Raw genomic sequence first — 23,703 nt, forward strand, 5'->3', positions numbered from 1 at the left:
ATTTTACTATACTAGGTCCGGACTCCACTAGAGCGGAGCGGAGCGAGAGTTTCGTTTATTCCAACGTCTCGTCTCCTCTCACTAGAGGGCAGATATATTCTATTGGTTCTTTAAAAAATCGCCGGTAAGCTCAGCTTTCATGAAGTTTAGGCCTTACGTGGGAATAGAAACAGCTGTCAATTTTTATTGAAATCTCTGGTTGAATATTTTAAAGTGTCAAGTGAATATTTTGTTTCATATTTTGTACTTTGAAACAGATATTCTATTTCATTTAATTCGATGATTCAGAGCAAAAGACTTGTTATACACTTGACACTAGAGGCGTTGAATACATGACACGATACTAACTGTTACAGAATTCACGCATGTCCAGCAAAACGGGTAAATACGGGTAAGCTTGGAGGAGGTCCTTTGTCTAACAGAGGACGTTTTTTAGCTTTGGCAAAAGTTGAAAGAACTTCTTAGTAAATAACATTAACTTTTAGAGTCTACGATGCGTTCTGACATGTCATACATACCTCAAGATCGTAATAATACTTAGTAAGACATTTATGTATTTATGTCAAATGCTAATAAAAATTTAATTACGAAAAGGATCATAAAATCTAAATCTAAAACGTTGGATCCTTTGTAAAATAGCGTTGCGTGAAGGATTGGGGCGATAAGCAAAATATTTACAACCAAAAGGGTCTAATAAGAAAAGTTCAAAATGAAATCAAAGGATCTTTTAATGGATGTCGAGTTTTTATTAGACTTAAATAACGACTCGAACACCAGTGTTTTCTGTCAAGCTTTTAACTATTGACTGTAGTAAATGATGGTTTATAGATAAAATAGACATGGACAAAATCGATTTTCCTTTAGTGAATGGAACACTAAACCAAGTAATTTTTTTTCAGTGGATTACCTTAATTACTACCTTTATTAGATAGGTACCTAATTTGAAGTCGTACCGACGTATTGCTCAGATTGCTTATTTTATTTAAGTACCTACCTACATAAAAATATCGTCGAATGACAAAACCTCATAATATATTACTTTCGACGGGTGCCAATACCGATACGAATTTTAAGGAATTGACTGCTGCCAGACGCACTGGTGCGTTCGTCATATTCGAATTGCATTGAATTTTACCAGGAAATAACTCTTGCTGTAAATGTAAGAGTTATTAAAATGAGCCGGGCGCTATGTTTCAATGAAACTTAGCAGCTGGTAGGAGATACTTATTCACTGTGTCAGAATCATGACTTTCTAAAACGAAGATAAAATGCAAAATGGCGAGAGAAGGAAAGATACACTTATAGATCTTTGTATCAACAAATGACGACTAAAAAATAAAGTCAAAATTCTCCCATTATTACCTACCTAAAAGTTTTGTGTTTATTTTATTATTTTGTGTTTATTTATTTATTGTTTTACCCGACTTCTTACTTTAGGTAGCTACCTAAGTTTAAATACTACGGTGATTGGTGATATCACCAAATTGATAAAGTTCAGATAAGGCACGTTTTTACTTATAGTCTTCGCGGACTTATTGTTAAAATAAATTAAAAATCGTGTAGAAAGCTCGCTTCCCAAAAATCTTATTAATAAAAGTATGTTAACAACAGTTTATGAAGTTGTTCTCTTTTGTGTAATTTTAATTATTTTGGCACCGGCTTCCAATAATATTGTGCATAAAAAATATTTCATTGATATTATATATTAGTTAATGAACTTATTTATACTAACCCGTCAATTCAATATTTTTCCAAGGTACTTTACATTGGCAACCGTTTTAATGGTACCCGATTGAAAAACATCTGCCGTATTATTGCAAATCACTCGGATTTCAATAAAACGAATGCCCAATGTGGAATAAGTCATTTTCTTGCGGTGTACTTCTCGGTTCTTGTATAAATTTCGATATCAAAGAACTGTGCTTTTAAGTTAATGACTTTGGGAACATGAAATTGTTTTTCACTCGCGATGTTAGGATTCGCTAAAACAGTTCCTTGTTCCTTATTACCCGTACAATTTACGGACTCTGTGTAAATTGGGCCGGGCGAGATTTTAACGAAGCTCATTATAATTATCTTCCTTTTTTTTTCTCATAAAAATTTACTGGGTAAACAACTGCCCAAACCTTAATTGCTAGGTCTAAGTAAACAACGTTGTTGATAAGTTTCATAATTATTTTGGAAATAATTAAAGGTTGGTACTTTCTTTTTTGAGTCTTCGCTATTTTAATCATAGGATTTCCCATATTTTTGTTTATCAGCTAAGGGATCTAAATATGCACGGGTATGTCATTGTGGGCTCGCTTATTCTACTTTAATGATATTTATACTTTTTGGTTTAAAATCAGTCTCATTTGTTCATAAAATAAAATGTCTGACTCCGACCTGAAGCAAAATACACATTCCTTCATCATTATCATTTTGTAAGATCGCATGGAAAGATATCGGTTACAGCACTTCACAGGGAAAATTCCACGAAAAAATCCCCACATTGCACAGCCGTGTAATAAATGGCTGATGTACCCATTTCTGGTTTTATGTACCTCGGATTCGAAGAAGAAACAACATTATTGGTAGTTAATACCTACGTGTGTAGCAACCTTTCGCTTACGTAAGGTACGTTTATAGCGAAGGGCGGCTGTTGCCACTGTCTTAATGTTTGAGTTTATTTCCGAGTATAAATTTTCATTAGGAAGCAAGAAAAACAGACTTCATCAAAATACATCGAGTCAATCGTGGCTTTCGTAATTGTAAACAAGGCATCCGCATAATTTGAAACGAAGATCATTTGACTGTAAACAGTTCTATTTTTAAACGTTTCAAAGCTAAAAGTTTTTTTAATGTTTTGCACAGGCGATTGGGCGAATGTATATCCGGCCATCGCCTAGATATTTTAGACTAATCCGTTATTTATATCATAAATTGAGGTGTTATTGCTTTAGATTCATAGCGGAAACTCTCAATGTCTTCGAAATTATGAATAGAAGCTTCTTGAAAACAATATTTGATACGAATGTTGGTGATATACTAATTGTTTATTTACGTGTCTTAAACGTGTTGATTTAAGGGTGCGTCCACATCTGGCGAATGTGCCGCGAATGTGCAGCTCGCGGGCAGGTCGCAAACGGCTCGCGAGCTACGCATTCGCGGCACATTCGCCAGATGTGGACGCACCCTAAGAGATACGGGCAGATAAGTTGGCCATATGTCGATTAACTTAAGCCACACTTTTTTCAAAAACTCAAATATTATGCTATTTTTATAATATGGGGACCAGGAGAAAAGTCACAGGCAAAGTGATATTTAACGTACCGCTCGGACCGTAAAATGCCTTATTTCCTAAAAAAACTGGTAATTTTCGTTGTTAGTCTAAATACCTTTGCAGAACAAAAACGTTTCTACTTATTTTAAAAAGTGCCTTTGTATTTCAATGGCCCTGTGCTGTAATTCGAAACATGTTTTAATTAAAATGGTTTTATGTTTTTTTTTTGTTGTACAACAATTTGGCCAGCTCATAGCGAACACTGATGCCCCACTAACGTAATCGTTGTAACGCGTGTACTTCATTGTATTGTATTCATCTTCATACTGATTTATGAGACCAATTCAACTATCGGCCGACTAAATCATTGTAGAGTGCGCGCGCTCTTAAGGTCTCGATATTGCAGTATATGTATAACGGTGCACCAGAATAAATTATCACATTGTATAACACCTTCCTATCGTAAACAGTAACTAATGTATTCGAGTCCAACTATTGCAATTTTGTCAGAACTAGCTATTTCAAAAGAGGGAGCAACAAGTTGCACCGGGAGTCTAGATGAAACTAATTGCTTATGCAAATTGTTTACGCTGGTGTGAAATTGATAAACTTTATAATATTATTAGTACTATACAGATGGTCAGTGGCATTACGCAGACAGACGCTTTGAGAAAAGCTTAACTTAACTTTAAACCTTTTTCCCTTAAAAATATTCATAAACTTTATTTCCTTCACTCAAAACCTATATATGTATGCACAGTCATACCCCTTGTAGTAAAGTCCTAAGAGCACTTGAACACTGGTGGAATTTTCGCTCAGTTCTTCAAAACCAGAAGTAGGTATACGCGCGCTATTTTTAAGATAATTTTTGTTCCTAAAGGTAGTTGTCAATTGTTTGCTGTAGCGACACCACCCGTACAAACTGAACGTTGCCATTCGGAGATACCGAGCGAAATATCCGTCAGTGTGATAGCTCTGTAACAATGTGTAGTTAAGAATATCAACTTTACCATAGCTAAATAATAACAAAATGACTTGCATTGACAGAACTTCACTGACAAAATGTTCATCTAAAGATTCTAAAGATCTGAAGACTTTTAAGGACAATTTCAAAGCAAATTGAAACCTTGTGAAATCGTGGCGTGGCGGTAGTATAAGATATATCTCAATCCGTCATATGAACGTCATATCGGAGAAAAGTAGGTAATATAGAAAGTTCTCCGTCTGCTTCAAAGCGTTTTCAATCTCAGCTCGTGCAAGAGGTTAAAATTAAAGAAAAAAGGTTTTTACATTAAAAATGTATTATGTGTGATTATGTAACTTACCTACTTTTGATTAAGTATAAGTATCACTATTGTAATGGAGATCACTTATCCGAATTAATGAGTAGCAAAAAGCGTCATTATGTTGGTAAATACCTAAATAAATGTAAATAAAATTTAGTTTGTTAATAACTTTGGTTAATAATAATTAATTCGATCAGTTCAAAATTTCTTTCAAGATCCAGCTTTAGTGTGCAATTTCTGGCAGCAAGCCATGTGGCTTCAGCGGCTTGTTGACTGGAATAGATAAGACAAAAAATAATCAATGGAATTCCATTCAATGGGTTGTGTAAATAGTAATTGTAATAAATCACGTTTTATTGTTTTTGCCGTGTGTGAACTTCAAGATTTTATTGCCCCTAATATTCTCTTATATGTTGCTCCTATGTGTCCCTTCTTATATACTTTCTTATATACTACCCCTATAGACCCCCTTATGGACTTCTACTGACCTTAAATAAGTACTCCTTTATGTACTATCTCAATGTACTCCATTTTTCCTTTTCTTATACGAAGATTTAACCGAAATAACTGAAGCAATTCGGATAATTTGTATAATTAATCACATCGAGTAGGTACCATTCAGAGTGTGAGTGAAATTCAGGGAACATTTTGTATTTTGATATTTACTGAACAAGTGTTATAATTTAAAATAGTAGCATTTAGCCACAATTATTTTATTATACAGCCAATATAATAATGAGAGCCAGTTGAAAAACAAATTTTACTGTGGTAAAATGCCTACTGTTAATTTACGTAACCCGCTATGTGTGGTAAACTAAGTATGGTTTACCAGCAATCTATTAATCACCAAACAACTACTAATGTAATTATATGTAACAAGTTGAATGTAAGCTATATATAGTCTCATTAGGTATCGAATAGCTGATTAATTGCGGCTCCTAATCACCCAAGAGCTACTTACTATCTTGTCTCAGGTGCAGCTACATACTCGTGTTTGAAAGTGGGTTTAAAATAAAAGGCATTACAATGTATCTATTTACAAACTTATTGTTATTGAATATTAGAACATACACATATTTAAAACTTGAAAACACTTACTTTATCGTCGTAAAATGATAGCCCAAACATTACGCGCTTGTTTTAAACTCAGAACAATAGTTTTGAATTCAACCAAAGAGTAAATTGGCTCCAATAAAAAAAGATAACATATTTTTAAACTTTAATGTCTATGAACACTAAATTGTTATCTATAAAAAGATTTTATTTGGAAATATATATTATTTTTTTATTTGAATATGGGTTATTACATAGCGGACAATAAATAATTGAAGTTCTAAATTCAAAAATAAAGCGTTCGGTATTCATATTTTCAATAATAAGCTTTTGATTATTGTCTTTGGCTCTCCGTCGACCAGCATAAAAAGCGCGGGAAAGAAACAAATTCGACCATATTTTCACAGTTCAGTTGCTTTTTGCGAAAAATATCTTCAAATTCTAGTTGTGAAGTGTATTGAAAAACCTCGTTTGGCACACGTGCGGATTTATCATTATTGTCATGTGCTTGGCGAGGACGTCAATCCCGTCTCGACTGTGATACCAAACTTTCAGAGCTTGTATCAAAATGTACTGTTACAAACCAGCTGATGGCCCGGCTTTGCTTGGGGTATTTTTTTTATTTTTACAATACTTTTCTGTTGTGGAGTCTCTTGATAGTAAAATTCGACAGAATAGTAGGTAATTATCAAATTTGGTGCAGGCGTAGTATCTACCTGATTACGTTTTGCCCTCGACTTGTTCATCATTTTATTCGAATTTTATAGTGCTTTACAAACAGTACTAGCAAATACGAGAAAGCTTATAGAAATGCAAATGGAATACAGAAAGAGATTAAAGAAGATTTGTTGCCAAGACCAATAAAACAAACATTTTTAACGTTCTATATTGGTTTCTAGGGATAATAAAATTCGTTAGTACATATTTTGAACGTTTCAGATATGTAATAATAATCACTTTTCGACGATTCTGAACTTCCATGAATTCTTAGTACCTACCTAGCATTTTATCATGATTACCTGTAAAAACCACTATAAAGGCGTTTGAGCGTTACTTGGTATTGATATGTAGAAAATGTATTCAACCTTATATACCTTCAATTGTTATTTTTTTCTTCCAGGTACTTAAGAAAATGAGAAATCGGCATTGAAGAAATTCAACGGGAGCACCAACCATGTGGAGGTAGAACAAGTAACACGTGCATTATGTTACATGCCAATAACTTTGAATATGAATCTACGACGTTATACGATACACTTGGAACGTATACTACTAGTACTGAGAAACATAACAATAATGTAACGAACTCCACGAACACAACATGGGCAGGATACGATGTTTGCGACCCCTCTTCATACCCACAAGATGTCCTCACGACGTCTGTGTTTCACACCTGCATATACCTGATGTACTCAATAGTGTTCTTAGTAGCCCTAATTGGAAATGGCTTGGTGTGTTTCGTAGTGCAAACTTCACCGCGCATGAAGACAGTGACGAACTACTTTATAGTGAACTTAGCAGTGGGTGATATTCTGATGACACTGTTTTGTGTGCCTTTTTCTTTTGTTCCTATGTTGATACTGCGGTACTGGCCGTTCGGTTATGTTATGTGCAAAGTGGTGAACTATACTCAAGCTGTGTCGGTGCTTGTGAGTGCGTACACACTTCTAGCGATATCCATCGATAGGTACATGGCCATCATGAGGCCACTGCGACCGCGGCTGGGAAAGGCGACGGCAAAAATGGTCGTGGCTGCGGTTTGGGTGGGCGCGTTTACAACAGCGGCGCCCATCGTCGTCGTGTCACAGCTACAGAGACCGAGTGCTTGGCATGAGTTGTGTAAAGCGTAAGTAAGGAGAGTTGCACATGTCAAAAGTTATTGTTAGGTACCTATAGCATATACGAAAACATAGTCATGGCTCTTGTGATGACAAGTGGTGGCGTTTGTACCTGCTTATCTGTAGTGCAATACAAGACTTACGAGTACATAGTTCCCGAACTATACCAGTATATGAACTTTCCGGCATCATTCAGCTCATAATTCTTGTGGCATGTTCACAGAGACATCTGCCTAGAACAGTGGGAGCAAGTAGGACAGAGCGGGCAGTACACTTGCGCGCTGCTGATACTGCAGTTCGCGCTGCCACTGGGAGCGCTCGTATGCACGTACGCGCGCATCGCACACGCGGTGTGGGGGGGACGACCACCCGGTGAGGCCCAGGATGCCCGGGACTCTAGGCTACAACACTCTAAACGTAAGGTGAGAACACATGCTGCGGGATTGTTCGACCCACAGCGGAAGGGGTCATTTGATGATTTTTGCCATCGATAAAAAAGTGAGAACACATCTAACAATAAAGGTCAACACACTTGGCCTTGACCTACATCGTGGCCTTAGACGTCGAGCCAAATTAAAGGTTCTCCCTAATAGACTGCGTGACGATAGCTAATTTGATCCAAATGATGTAAACAAACAATTATACGGCCAATGATGATAATATTTCAAAAACTGCCTCTCCTATTTATTGCTTCCAGGTTTGTTTTAGTTCAGCTACCGTAGAATTTAGTTTTATGAGTCGTAATTCACTTCGTCAAGGTAGATCAGTCAGACGTGGCGAGATTATTGCTTAGGCACAGATTTTATAAACAAACAGTCAAATAGTAAGTATAAATATGTTCATATGTTAAAATGTAAGTGAGTTAATTTTACACTTGGAGTTCAATAAACAGAGCCAAATTAGTAATGCAATAACTCTGCCTAACCTCGACCTTTCAAATTGATTTAAAATTAGTCTGTGAAGTAAAATGTATAGACCGTAGTTCTCGACTGCATACGCACTACACAGTCGATAAAACTCTTCTAAAATAATGTTGACCGGTTCAACATCTGTGGTAAATTCGCACTAATGCAACTTAAATACAGCTTTGAATTCTACATACAACATTTCTTATCTCTGGCTTCTTTTGTTTACGTTTCAGTGTATTCTTTTTCGGACCTTTGTTAGAGCTTAAACAACGGGTAAACACTAGTTGCACAAGAAAATAGAAAAGAGTCGTCAACTACTACCGAATATGTTATGCTGAATTTATAATAGCAGTTTCTGTTATGAACATTTTATAACCAAAAGCTGACACATAGAACGAGGATAGTTTTTGAAACATAATGCTGAATATAAACGTGACAGTTAAAGCTTGCTCTCAGCAATATTCGCGTGCAGTTTGTGAATTTTTCGTGCAATAAACGACAGATATTCAAAATATTTCTGAAACTAGAACAATGTTATTGGACACTTTACAAAAGTGATGTTCAGAACGTGTTAGACTCGTTGAGGAAAAAATAAAATTAAAATGATAGAAAAATATTAGGTACTTTTATTATAATTTTGTGAATATCATTTAAAGCACGGAAATAATTAATCTTTCTGTATATCGACATCAATGACGGATGATATATTTGTTGATTTCAATAAATAAGCCTTTTTTGAATTCATGAAATTACCTAGAATCCGATTAGGTATTATCGTACATAAATAACAGTATACATTTCGAATATTTAAATATTTGTGAGTAGGTAATTAAGTTTTCCTGTAACCAGGTTTTGTTATTGTAAACATTTGAACTTGTTGATGTCATAACTTTACGGAGTAAGTTCCCGTGAATCAATTTTGGCATCTTTAGCATTGAGGAGAGCGTTATCGCGATACAAAGCGCATTATCGTTGGCACGAAGTGGCACATATTACCCGAACACATTTACGTACGCAAAAACGTTACACATTACATTAGAATTGGCTCTTAATGAACTGTTATTTTTTTGAATTCGGCATTTTAAACAAGAGACATTGTAATAAGGTCACTTTATATCACTATTTTAAAACAAAAGACATAATGTTTAAAGGAAATAGTGTTTTTTTTTTTGGTAAACAAGAATGATAACTTTTTAACAACTTGCTATTTATTTAACATCGTGTAACAAGTTTTGTTTGGAAAAGGTCACAGCCTAATTTGTCTTTAAAGTTTTGAATAATTACTAAAGCTGTTTGCCAAAGTTTTTCTAGAAATATTTTTTGTCACGTTATGAGCGAGAAAATCTGTGTCACAGATTATTCCTTGAAATACCTAGTAATTAGATAATTTACTTCTATAACAGAGGTATAATAATTTTGAATATACGATAGCTTTATCGCAATCAAACTCACTTTAGTAAGTGGTGTCAAAGTTCTTATTTCACAGTACGTGTAACGTTTTACAGTACGTGGTTTTACCAAAGAGGTCGGCATGGCGGTCCAGAGGTCGTGAATTCGACCCTTAACAGTTGTACGTACATACTTACTATTGACCCCCTCCCTAACGTGCAACCCAAGTGGCTAGTAGTAGTCGTGTCGGATTGCCATCCCATCGGGCTATGAGAGTGAGGGAATAGTGAGTGCACTTGTGTCTGCGCAAATGCTTGTGCACTATTATATGTCCTGTACAACTGGCTGATTTTGTTATATGAGAACAGCCGCCATAGCCACGATCGGCTAGGATGCCATCGCTGCAGTAGTCTTATAAAAATAAATCAATAAAAGCTATAGGTGTAAAATTACGTGAGGCATGTTTTAAAGAGAACAGTTGGTTTCCAGATGATCAAGATGATGGTGATTGTGGTGACGGTGTTCACCATGTGTTGGCTGCCACTCAATATGTTCATTGTAAGTATTTTCTCTAACATTGTACTTAATCTTACTTACCTACTCTTACACAATGTTCGTATCAGGGTCTACGCACTCAAAAAGCAGTGTTTATATTTTACTTATGCAGTTGTTTTAGTGTATGCTACACTATCGTAAAGTTTCATCAGAATTCGTTGATTTGTTTTTACTTGAAGGAGTACTCAGTAGTAGTACTGAGAAGGAGACTCATCCATATTCTAGTCGAATTAACAAGGAGGCTATAGTCTAGTTTGAGGGTCAGTTTTATACAGTGTTGGTTGAACTGTATACTGTACCTAATCGTTTTATTACAATAAATTATTCAGTAAATCTTACACGTTTATAAGTACGGCAGACCGCACATCAGAGATAACTGTCATGCACCTTAACTCAATAGTAATAAGTACTATTTTCCTATAAACTGTTACCACTGACCTGAAGTTGACTGTACATGCAAAAGACGTAGTAAAAAAACAATAAAAGTAAAAAATAATAGTTTAAAAAAAACTAAAAAACACGCTTTTTATAGAAAAATGAACTAAAAATTAGAAAATAAATTTTAATGAATTTAAATTAAGAAAACAGTGTTAAAATTTCAATGAATATAATTTTATATTCAGTTGCCGAGTTCCCTCGACTCTCTCTGGTCTCCATCATCAGGTCAGCTCCAAACCTTCACTGTTGCATAGGTCTTGTCAATACGAATAATTTAAGCCCAAACATGAGGTAGTTTACATATTCAGTTGTCGAGTTCCCTCGACTTTTTCTGGTCTCCATCATCAGGTCAGCTCCAAACCTTCACTGTTGTAAAGGTCTTGTCAATACAAATAATTTAAGCCCAAACACGAGGTAGTTTACATATTCAGTTGTCGAGTTCCCTCGACCCTCTCTGGTCTCCATCATCAGGTCAGCTCCAAATCTTCACAGTTGAATAGTGCTTTTAGGCGTACACCTGAGTGTCAAGTTTTTACCCTATGTATGCCTACAACTCTTGAAGGTTGCCCTCGATTTCTCAGGGTTTCCATCATCAGATCCTGACCTGATGACTATGGGACCAACTGGCAGCTATTCCAAGTCGAACAAAAAAAGAATCACGTAAATCGGTCTATAAACCTCGGAGTAATCGATGTGTATGTGTAACCTCCTCCTTTTTGGGAAGTCGGTTAAAAATGGAATAATTTTATCAAATTAGTGTATTGTCATCGGTCCTCAATAAATCTACAAAGTTTGAACGCAATCTGGCCGTTTAAAGTGGGTCAAAATCGCGCCCAAGGAAGTCGGTTACAAACAAACATACAAACATACAGGTGAAGCTAATAAAAAGCGTGTAAAAATGTGATATCCTCTTTCTGATAAGTAATGTAATATGGTACAAGTGATTACAATTTCATTACAAACGCTGTCATAACTTTTGTAACGTCTATTGTTTTATAACTCATATCTGAGCAAATTGTGATTTACGAGTATATTTGGAAAACTTCGTTTAGAAAAAATCTCCATTTAGAGATAACATACTTTATGCTTTGAATTTTTTAGGCCGGGGTTCATTAATTTTGACGTCGCTCAATATAGCACACTTTTAATAATAAACCTTATTTTAAAAAACGATTATCCTAACATATATTGCAAAACCTCATTTCACTAAGCGAATCTAGGCTGGCATGCAAAGAAACTAATTTAACTTTTGAATAAAACCTTTTAGAACAAAGGCTATGTAGGTAAATGCAATTCGTAAAGAGGTTTTTCAACGAGCACTATACATATGAACATATTTGAAATCAAAAATAGAACTCAATCGTCTTTAGTAGACCTTGAACAAAGTATCCCAAACAGATAAATAAGTAACTCAATTATGTGTTTGGCTTTCATGTATCCTTAGAGTACGAGCACACTGCAAACTTTTAGTCGTCCGATAGATTGTTCGGGCTAATAAATCAGTATAAAGATGAATAGAAGTCCACAAATTACAACGATCAGATATTCGGTCGTTATGAGACAGACTAAAAACTTTGATTGGATACACGCTCTTCTTAAAAACAATACTTAACCAACTGTCGGGCGACTGTTTAGTCTACAGTGATCGGGTACTCTTATAGGTATGTTGTATGCGCGTGTAAATAGAGTAAGTGAAACGAAACTTAAGAGGAAAATTGGGTCGAATACCGTCGGCGCGTACACATTAGTACTTTATCTAATTTCGTGAACAGAAAGTAAGTCAAACATAGGTCTTGTATTATGTTTTCTGTCTACGCGGCCTACGCCGTAGCACTTTCGTAGCGATAAAGTTGATACCGCTGTTTACAAAGATACATTATGTTTCCCGAATATTTTTAACTGAGTTAAAAAAAAGGTTCTCGGTTTGACCTGTATGACCTGACCTGACCTGATTATCTAGTATTTGTCAGACTTAGAGGAAGGTTTTAAATATATGATTATTACTACAGTTACCATACTAGCTTCTGCCAGCGACTTTGTTCGCATTAAATTCGGACTTTGTGCAAAGAGAGGAAATAATAAACACCAACCTATCCAATTATCTAAATTTTTGCGTGCCTACTACTACTTCACCTAAAAATAAATAAAATTTTAATTATTTATATTTTGTAACAAAAGAAATTAAAAATAAATTACTTAAAGTCGCGCTGCAAGGTTTGTCCAAACTGCTAAATTAAGGCTGCACACGCGACGGAAGCTTAAAAAATTGAATATTTTTTCCCGTTTCCCCAACTTTTCTCTTCACTGCTCTGCTCCTATTAATCGTAGCGTGATGAAAAGTATCCTTTAACCTGTCCAGGAGTATAAAGAATAATTGTACCAAGTTTCATTAAAATCCGTCAAGTAGTTTTTGTTTCCATAACGAACATACAGACAGACAGACAGACAGACAAAAATTTTACTGATTGCATTTTTGGCATCAGTATCGATCACTAATCACCCCCCGATAGTTATTTTGGAAATATATTTAATGTACAGAATTGACCTCTCTACAGATAAGAAGAAGAAGAGAAGTATAGATTTATTTTACTTTGTTTTACTACACAGGTACTATGGACGATACACGAAGAAGACGAGAGATGGGCCACGTGGCCCGGCATGCCATATGTGTGGTTTGCGTGCCATTGGCTGGCAATGTCGCATTCCTGCTACAACCCCATCATATACTGCTATATGAATAACCGATATAGGCGGGGATTTAAACAGGTAATATCTAACACCAATATAGAACGGAATTTTCAACCATCAGTTAACTTCTATCTAAGGAATAAATAAAGCGATTTCAATGCAAAAGCTGTCAAAACGTCAAACAGAGATTCTTCAGATGGGAGTTATCTGCAATTGAAAAATCGGCTCTTAGGCACAAGTTCACCAACGTGATAAACTGCCGGTTTTCTTAAAAAACTGTTTACTTCGAAAGTTGTACGTGACAATTCATAGTAAACATTTGTTTTAAGAACACTGACGTTTATTTTGTCAGTAAAATGGTCCATAATAAATCAAATTAAACTAAAGTTCAGTCTTATTACCCGACTGCCAAAGAAGGAGGGTAATGTTTTTCGAGTGTATGTAAGTATGTATGTATGTCTGTTCCTTTGTGACCTCCTGTAGCCTAAACGGCTTGATGGATTTTGATGTATGAGGTATCGTTAGATTTGTCTTGATTACGGGAGTGTCATAGGATACATTTTATCCTAAAAGTCCCACGGGATATTTTTTCTAAATTTCCCTTTAAAAAAATATGTATGCGGTATCATTAGATTCATTTCAATCACGGGAGTAATTAATATAGGATACGTTTTTTCTCAAAATTCCCACGGGAACATGTTAATTCTGCGTCAACGCAAAGCAACTCATGCGTTAGCAAGCAAAAAGATAGGGCGTGGCCTGGCATGCGGCGCGCGGCGCGGTGCGGAGGGGGATATGCTCGAGTATACAGCCCGAATGCGGGCACACGCATAAGGGCACACGTCGTTGACGGTCGTCTCTAAATAGCGATTTTTCGATACTTCGTCGTCTGACGCGAAACTTATAAAGTATAAATAACTCGTTCTTTTTCTTTCGTGTTTCTCTCTTTAAATTTATTCGTTCTTTCTAATTAATTAACTCGTTCTTCCGTTCTTTTTTTTGGTTCTTTCTTAAATTCTTCATATTAATTAATAATATCTTCTTCTTCACTACCAACAGTCCAGATTGGCGGTAAATTTATGTTGCGGAGTAACATCACTCGTAATCTAAAGCCAAATGTCGTCGAAATAATTTAAAATGGTACTTACATATACATAGTCTTCTACATCTACAACATTTTCGTTAAATAAAACAGCTAAAAGTTATAAATAAAAATTATTATTAAAAACAAAATACCCGACTGCACACTAAAAAGAGTAAAACAAGCCCACAATAATATTGATCAATCAAATGCTAAAACTAATATGTAATACCGTTTAAACAATACCTATATTAAAATACACTACAATATGTGTTCGTAATCGATAGTTAAATAAACAGAAACTTATTTTGAATACAAATTTACTGAATATAATTTATAAATATTGATGGAAAGCATCGCAGGCGGGGACCACCTTGACCGCCACCAACGAAAATTCTGCTAAATGGTGCACAACCGAAATGACTATAAATAAGCCTCTGTTGGTCCCCGCCTGCGATGCTTTCCATCAATATTTATAAATTATATTCAGTAAATTTGTATTCAAAATAAGTTTCTGTTTATTTAACTATCGATTACACATATTGTAGTGTATTTTAATATAGGTATTGTTTAAACGGTATTACATAATTAGTTTTTAGCATTTGATTGATCAATATTATTGTGGGGCTTGTTTTACTCTTTTTTTAGTGTGCAGTCGGGTATTTTGTTTTTTTAATAATAATTCTTTTGTATCTAAATTACGGAATAATATTCCCCACTATCTAGTTAATATCTCGCTAAATAAGCTTCTGTCAAGCGTGTTTATAGTCATTAGGCAAGTTTAGGTTACAGACTGGTCTATCGTATCTGCAAAGCAATTTGTATAATCAAGCACTTCTGAGCAGCTCTAGATAAAACATTTGTCTACTAGCTGCCGCCTTCTCGAATTAAATTCTCTTTGGCAATCTATATCTGTCGTGCAAAAGAAAAGAAACTAGTTACAATTTGATAACTTCCATAAACCTAGATCAGAGTGCCTAGTGAGTTCTGTAAGTTTTTCCCGATGCGTAAATTACCATACAACTTAATTACGTTGCATTAATTATAGAACTGTTATTTACTAAAGCAGGCTCTGGTCGTTTTATAAACGCGGTCATTCACGAAATAGTAACTCAGGCTAGTTTAACCATAAAAAATTTATTCTTATTTACCTATTTGCCTAGAAAGTAATACGTATAACGCTACATTAAATTTAATTGATGAAATATACAGCCAGGATTTCGCTTTTCGTGTCTGTATTTTTTATGTAACGGCTAATGGTCTATTGTATTATTCATATAGAAACTGTATTGTTATTGTAAAATATTTGCTGATTACAAAACTGAATTGTGACTTTTAACTCAGTGAAAATGATAATGTCACGTTTTATGAGTCTACATAATGTGATGTCGTTAAGCCTTTTATTTTTTATGATATCGAGGGTTACAAAAAATACACTATTTTGGTACTATCCACAAGAGGATTGTCTCAGGCTACACTAGACAATAGCCATTACATACATGTAATTGAGCACAAAAAATATACTCTAAATACATTTACCACAACGTTCTCCACCAAAGAAATAATCCACTAAAGATAATATCAGTCCTACTCCAAAGTTACACTTATAGCCAATAGCCACGTAATATGTATAACTTCGTACGAGTCATAGTTCGGCATTTTAGTATCTTACGCTTATCCATATTAAATAAAACGTATCGCGCCTGCGGGTATCATCGCTCTGTCTTGAATATTGATACCCCACCACTAGCCACATACGGTTATAACAACACAAGAGCCAGGCAAATGGTGAGAGCGCAATTTCAAAGTGTGCGGAGAGCTGCATTTTATATGTATAAGAGCGTGCGCACAGTGGACACTTTTAGTCGGCCGACTAGCCCGTTGCACGTTGGTAAGATTATTTTTTTCGAAAATCGTGAATTCAATCAAAGTTTCTAGTCGGTCTGATATCGAACAAATACATGATCGTTGTTACTTGTGTACTTCCATTTTTGATAGTGATTCATTGGCCCAAATCAACTATCGATCGACTAAAAGTTCCTAGTATGCGCCCGCTCTAGACCTTTATTGCACAATGTTCACATGTGAACAAATCTACAGATAATAATAAATAGAACATTTAAAAAAATAAAATCTCTAATGAATTAACAAATTGTTGATTTAGGACTACTGTATCAGTATAAATAACTGTATCAATTTGAAATTCCTCGCTTATGTAAATATGTGAGTTGTGTAAACATTTGTGAAAAACATGTTTATTCTATTTCATTGATCCGACGATGTTAATTCGACCTGTAATAAATATAGTGATTTATCACAATCAGCTTTATTTTTTTACTAAATCAATTAATTATATGTTTTGTTTATTTTAGGCGTTTGGCTGTTTGTTTCGGATACGACTGGACACTTCGTCGCGACATCGTACAAGCATGTGTGAGGGAGTGCAAATGTCGGGTGAGTATTTGAATATATGCAGACGCTAGGTTAACCTATACCTACCCGAATCTGTCAAATTTTGCCAATCGAATGTTAGCCTTCCACTGTTGTGAGAAGTTTGAAAATCCAGTGAAGAAATTTGACAGATTGAGGTAAGTTGATGACCAGACTTTGGTACACAAAAATACCATTATGAAATAGCGGCAATATGCGTAGTTCTTGATTATACCTCTAATAAAGATATATGACGAATTTACTGTTTTCAAATTGCACTACTACTGTTTATGTATTTATCAAGTAACTGCACAGCATACCCAAGTCTGCTATGATTAATTTAAACTAGGAAATACTCGTTTTCTTCTTTGAAAAGAAAATCCCTTCGGTTGAATGTAAAGTTATCGAAGATGAATGGCAGTTTTGTAAGTTTCTCGATTAAATAGATTTGTTGGAAAACATTTTTATCGTAGTCATTTAAGTTTTAATGTATCTGTTTTATTATTAATCTTTTTTATCGACATGGCAGCGAACTGTCTGTTTTATTTACGGGGAATTTTGATTTCATTACATTCCTTATAATTATGTTGTCAAGTTGTCAACTACAACGACTTTGATTGACTGAAGAGAAGAATATGTAATTACCGTTAACAAACCGAATTTAAGATAATATTCTTTTATTTTTTGGCAATAACATCTACTTGGTCATGTTATGAAAACGCTTTTAAAAATAGATTTTGTTCCTAATAAAGTTAAAATGGGTAGTTACTGGCATAGATAGTGGAAAGAAGTTTTAGTCAGCATATCATACCTATAATATAGATTGGTAGCGACACCTTTTTTTTAACGATGTCAAAAATCATCAAATGACCCCTCCCGCTGTGGGTTAGTAGCGGTGAGGGAGTGTCAGACTCTTACTGACTAAAAACGGTCGTGTTCTGTCATAGGCCTTTTATGTACCAGGGCCGCGGTATCTCTTTCGAACAACCCGCAGCCCCGGTTGGTAGCGACACCTTAAGTCAACGCTTGACTTATTCCGAAAGACGTGTCTCAGAGCACGCAGGCCACAGGACACACTCTAACTAATTAAGAGTCTTTGTGCATTGTGAGAGTATCATTATATATCGAGTACTTTCTGGGAAACCACGTCTCGTGTCTAAGTAACTGTCACGCAAGTCGAATAAGGATAAACAACGCTTGGCGCAGTCTTTACGTGCATAGGTGACATAACATTTTTATAGGTAGGTAAATAGGTAATCAGTAATTCTGATAGCCAGTGTCCTCAAGGGGTATGATTATTATTATAATCAGGTTGCTGAAGGTTTAGGAGGTCAGATAGACTATCGCTCGATTTAAAACACTGCTAGGTGCATTACTACACCCGATTAAACCGAGAGCCGTTCGAATGATAAGTAATTATCTTTTACTGTCATCCCCAATGCACGTAATTCATAGATCTCAGTGTAATTATCATTTATTTACTTTTATAAATAAACTTAGTTACGCCCATTCATCATTATCTGAAGTTAACTTCCATCACAGAAAATTGCTTTAGCAACGGAAATATTCGAGTACACCCAAAAGCTAATAAGTTCAGTAAGATAATCACATTTCATAAATGACTAAATCCTCTTCAGAAATTCATTATCGTCTACAATTGCTAAATTAATTAAATGCTTAAGTAAGCCAACTAAAGTGGAACAGCGGGAGTATTTGTTTCGTTAAAGTAAAACAGATTTGAAGTAAGTGAAAAACTTCCTGCTCTTTAGAAGTGTACCTACGTATGTTTCGTCCTTAATCAAAGATGTCTGTATCACGTTTCTTAAATGTAATGGTTGTTGTTACGACTTGAGCTCAAATTGTTGTTCCGACTTCAGCTTTGTGTTTCGTCTTATCTCTTTTAATGTAGGAAAAATACCTTACACTTGACATACCTACACCTTACGCATGTATTTTTATGCTATAAATAGGTACAACGTTGCTATTGGGTTTGTTTCCTATAAAAGGAATGTTTTTTACAAATTGCAAGTTAGCTCTTGAAATTACGCATTTCAAAGAAACCCCTTTTGATATGTTTACATAAAATTTTCAAAGAACCCTCGTTAAACATTGACTGGTAATTCAATAAGCCGAATTAATATAATTTATGCTAATTGTGTCATAAACAATATAGGTAAAGCACATGTGTATTATTACAATTTGAGTACATAAACAAAACGCGAGCAATTGATCAAGCTCTCAAAGGGCATGCTTACGCATTATGTCTACCTCAAATTAACGTCCCGCCGATGTATTAACAAATTAGGTATTATTAATGATTGCGACGAGTGCTTATCGCGACCTGATGACGTCACCCTGTCATCAGCTACGTAGGAATTAATTAATTAACTAATTAATCCGAAATGCGGTGATGGATCTTCAACAAATACAGCCACGACGTGCAGGGAGAAATCTGAATTTCAGTAAAACACGAATGTTTACCAATACTCTGAAATGCTTTTCCCGAAATAAATAAACTGTCTGTGAATAACAAAGCATAGGTTTTGTTCCAACATTTATTAAAATATTTTAGTTCCGAAGCTTATATGTAGTTTAGTTTTATTTTTGAATGCGTAAATGCCGGCTTAAATAAAATATGGGTACTTGCAAAATAAAAATATATTTCCAACATTTTTTAGACGTCGGATTTGGGATATAAACACATTTATTTTCAGACACAAACTATTTAAATACAAATATGTACATAAATTAATTCAATTAACAATCAAGTTAACAAAGTAGTATAGGTACTTTAACAATCTTCATAAATTACTGTCATTGCGTTCAGTGGTTTGTCTCTCAATGAAACTTTTTGTTAGATACCTACGTTATATATCAGAATAACATAAATGTAATTTTTGTGCGGAAAGTATTAGTGCTAGCGAGCTCGCATTTTCCAATAACACGTCACCACATCATTTAGTTTTGAAATTAGATACAATTGTGGACGGTCATAGTTTAATTAATAATTCTAATTAACAATTAGTTCAAGTATCTACTAAAGAGAACATTGCGCGATATTTATTCCTGACAATAATTCAAAATTTCAAATATGGACAATTTAATCCTCTTACCTTTAATTTTCTCCTATTCCAAAGTTACTTTTACAAACACACCTGCGCTTGCTTTTAAGTTGTATTAAAAAGAATCTTAGCTTATTAACGTAATGCAGTCGAGTCATTCCAAACACCATTTTTTAAAATATCAGCCATGAAGTCACTAAACCGGCCTATTTTCATTAGATTACTTTTTGGTCTGTGGTACACGAGAAACATTTGCAAAGAGCCTGCAAAGGACTAGGCAAATGGAAATATTTTTTTTTTTGCGCAACGAATAGTCATTCTGCATCAATTTGGCTCATTTATTGCGTTCACTGTACGCAACAAGTTTTATTTTAGCTGCTGTATGTGCCTCTATACTTTCATACACAGTCACTGCTTTTGATCTCCACAAACTTGTTATTGGATGAAATTCGGTTGGCTGAAAATGGCACCGGGCTCAAAGTTATAAAACCTCTATTCAAAGGCACAAAAAACCTCTATACAGAATTATGATGGAGCTAGCCATAAGCCACGTGTATAGTTTTCTTCCAAGCCCCATACAGAGCGCTGGGGCCACCGTACCTTAACTTTAAATTACCTACACTCATTGTTATGCACACAAGGGGATATTCTCTTACAGCACAAAACTTCATATTCAATATTTGATCTTCTAAAGTAAGTTTGAATTCATGCATAAGGTCGTCATCGTCATGGTACGGCAGGTCGTGACCTACATAGTCTTGGCAGTTTCAGATTTGTATGGGTGAAATACTCGTATTGTGATTTCTGCCTATACAAATTGAAACTACAAGGTACGTGAATTTCCGTTTCTGCATACACGAAAAGATGACTGTTGAAAATTGTCGATGTTTCACTCAAAATTTAGTACAATGCATGCTATTTTAATGACCCCTGTGTTTATTTGCAGAAATTTTAATAATGTCTACGAGTTCTAGGTAAAATTGCGATTACATAAAATAAAAGCTGGAGTTATTAATTTTTCTAAAAAGGTGTACAGAATTGTTTAGCTGAACATATTTTTTATGATGAACAATATCGCTTGGTATGCAAGCGTTTTTCTCGGTATTCAGTAGTTTTTGTTTTATATGAACTGAAGTAATTTTTAAAGGATGTGATTGCAGTGCGGTTAGAGAATAACTTTCAGACTTGTTCGACTGTGGAGTTATTATGTATCGGATGGCCAAGTTAGATAAGTTGACCAGTGTCTACTTGAATAATATACATAGTTACTGATATCGATACGTATCGGAAACGGCCCTGCAAACTACCTGAGATTGATATATCGTCGATACGTCTTGTTCCGAAGAATTCACTGAAGCGTAGTCAACATATGGAAGCAATAAAACCTATAAGTTCGGGCCCATGAAGAGCCCTTAACAAGGATTCTGGAAAGTTCTTTACGATATCGGAAAATACCTATAAGAATATTCCGATTGGTCGAGTGCTTAGTGGTTATGTTTCCTTGTTATTAAATTGTAGTAATGTAGTTGTTAATCGTAGGATGTACATAGGCAGAAGTCTAAGGTGAAAGAGTACAGAAAGGCCATGAGACGAGGATGGAGGTGCGGAAATGATATCTTTTCCTCGTCCATTAAACATGACATGACACAAGAGGTTCCACGATATCAAAAATAAGAAACGAAAGTAGTACAACAAGAATAGTGGTACCGTAATTTGGCTAACGATTTCGTGACTCTAGGAGCATATTTCTTTATTAGCGTCTTGGAGACAGGGAGAATAAGTTATAAGTAGTTCATTAATGAAATTGCCTAGGTATATCAGGCAAACAATTTAGATTCCAAAGAAGAAATTCTATGATTACTCTTAGAAATAATATTTGATATCAATAATATAATATAATCCGGGATGTTTACCGCAAGTAATCCTATTTATTTATAGACTAACAAGATTTTTATTACGAGTTATAATAACAATGTTTCGGCATACCTACGTACGGAAAATTTGTTTGCGTATAAAGTATATTGAAGTCATTATGAAGACAACAAATAACAACACATGATCAAATATCTTTTGATTCTTCTTCTTCTTCTTAATATCTCATTATCGTTATACTTCATATGTTTTTGGAATGCTCCAAAATGTCGCATGTTATTTGTGTAAATCCGAGAACATTCATTTGCCGTTGATATTTTGTTTCAAGTCTTTCCCTATGTAATAAACTCGAAAATTTTACTTTTCACTTAAGTACTTACATTTATCTTACCTACGCCGTATTTTAACGCAACTAGCAGGTTTTATAATTCCCTACGCAAAGGGAAAAACAGGAACCTATTACTAAAACTTCGCTTTCCGTTTGCCGGCCCGTCTGTCACCACGCAGTCTCATAAACCGTGATAGACAGTTGACATTTTCACACACATAAAATATTATTGCACCTAGAATAAAATAAATATTTTAGGGGCTAGTTTTAAGTAGTACGGAAACTGAAACCGAGTCTGAATCGCTCTTAGCCGGTTTTTAATATAAGCTGGCTTGTTATCCATTTCTTATGCCAAGTTTAATTTGGTAACTTTAATCAGTTTGTTGGCCAAATAAATTGTTGAGACATGTCTTAAATAAGAAGTAGGTAAGTAGTATAACGAACTCTTCCCTGTTTAATTAGACTATGAGCCTCAAAAGAACCATGCAGTTTTTGATGAGTAGGTAGTTTACTTACGTATAAGTGATAATAAGTGATACTTACGTGTAAGCGATGTAAGTGACGTGAATAAAAATATTCCTAAAATGGAGTAACAAATAAAAGTATTAGGTTAATAACCAAGGCTGACATTATACGTCTTAGAAAGATAGTGGTAAGACAAAATGCCAGTTGAAAAGAACATAAAGTTAAATGTTTGCGAACAAAGTAAGGGAGGTCGCAGCAACCGTACTTTTATGCTTGTTTAGACACAAATATCGTAAAACTGTGAATAATTTTGTTTAAACTTTCGTATAAAGGTAAACTAAGAATTTTGTAGAAAAACATTAAACTAAAAGTTTTCACGAACAAACACCAGTCCTTGCTAAGCCTGATGTTATGTTTAATTTAAATAAAACAGGCTATGTTTTTTTAGCGAAAATTATCTGTCATTAAGTTGAAGTTATCCTAGAAATTGCTTTCAGCTCACAGATTAATAGGTGACAAATTGACAAACCTCCTTCGATGTTTTAATGGCACCATAAATAAGGAACAGAACAAATGAACAAGCATCAAGATATTTACAAAGGAACATTTTTCATACCAATACTGCGCCAACGCGAAACGGAAATGATAGATTGTTTTCCATCAATGATGGCTTATATTAATGATCCTGAAAGGCATTGTTCTCATAATTGAAACTGATTTCATGAGTGCGTATGAATAAAGCAAAAAAAAGTAAAGCGAATATAAAGGTTGTAGTGTCATCTTGCATTTCTGAGGGTCTATGCAAGGAATTTAGTAATGTGAAGGATTCGTAAATGTATTGCAAACACTTTTAGATGCAATTAAATTGATAACGAAATAACACTGGCCATTAAGATAATACTTTATGGATTTGTTATATATGGGTAAACATTAAATTAATTGAAGATTGTTTTTCTACTTCTTTAATCAATCGATCATTAAAAGAATCTAGAATCAGGTAAAATATTTACTTTATGAACAAATCGCGTTCCATTGGTGGAACTGATTG

The 23,703-nt window shown here is 34.8% G+C and overlaps 1 protein-coding gene across 1 annotated transcript in view; it reads left to right on the forward strand.

Moving 5' to 3' along the window:
* The window catches only part of LOC110375244 (RYamide receptor), an 89,769-nt gene that overhangs the window by 64,923 nt on the left and 1,143 nt on the right, over window positions 1–23,703 (forward strand). The window contains exons 2-6 of the mRNA XM_049838852.2: window positions 6,722–7,447; window positions 7,663–7,861; window positions 10,226–10,294; window positions 13,337–13,495; window positions 16,871–16,952. Of these exons, the coding sequence (XP_049694809.2) occupies window positions 6,807–7,447; window positions 7,663–7,861; window positions 10,226–10,294; window positions 13,337–13,495; window positions 16,871–16,952 (1,150 nt within the window). The 5' untranslated portion in view covers window positions 6,722–6,806. The remainder of the gene's footprint in view (window positions 1–6,721; window positions 7,448–7,662; window positions 7,862–10,225; window positions 10,295–13,336; window positions 13,496–16,870; window positions 16,953–23,703) is intronic.

This window comes from Helicoverpa armigera, chromosome 12 (genome assembly GCF_030705265.1).
Source record: "Helicoverpa armigera isolate CAAS_96S chromosome 12, ASM3070526v1, whole genome shotgun sequence".
NCBI classification, from domain to species: domain Eukaryota; kingdom Metazoa; phylum Arthropoda; class Insecta; order Lepidoptera; family Noctuidae; genus Helicoverpa; species Helicoverpa armigera.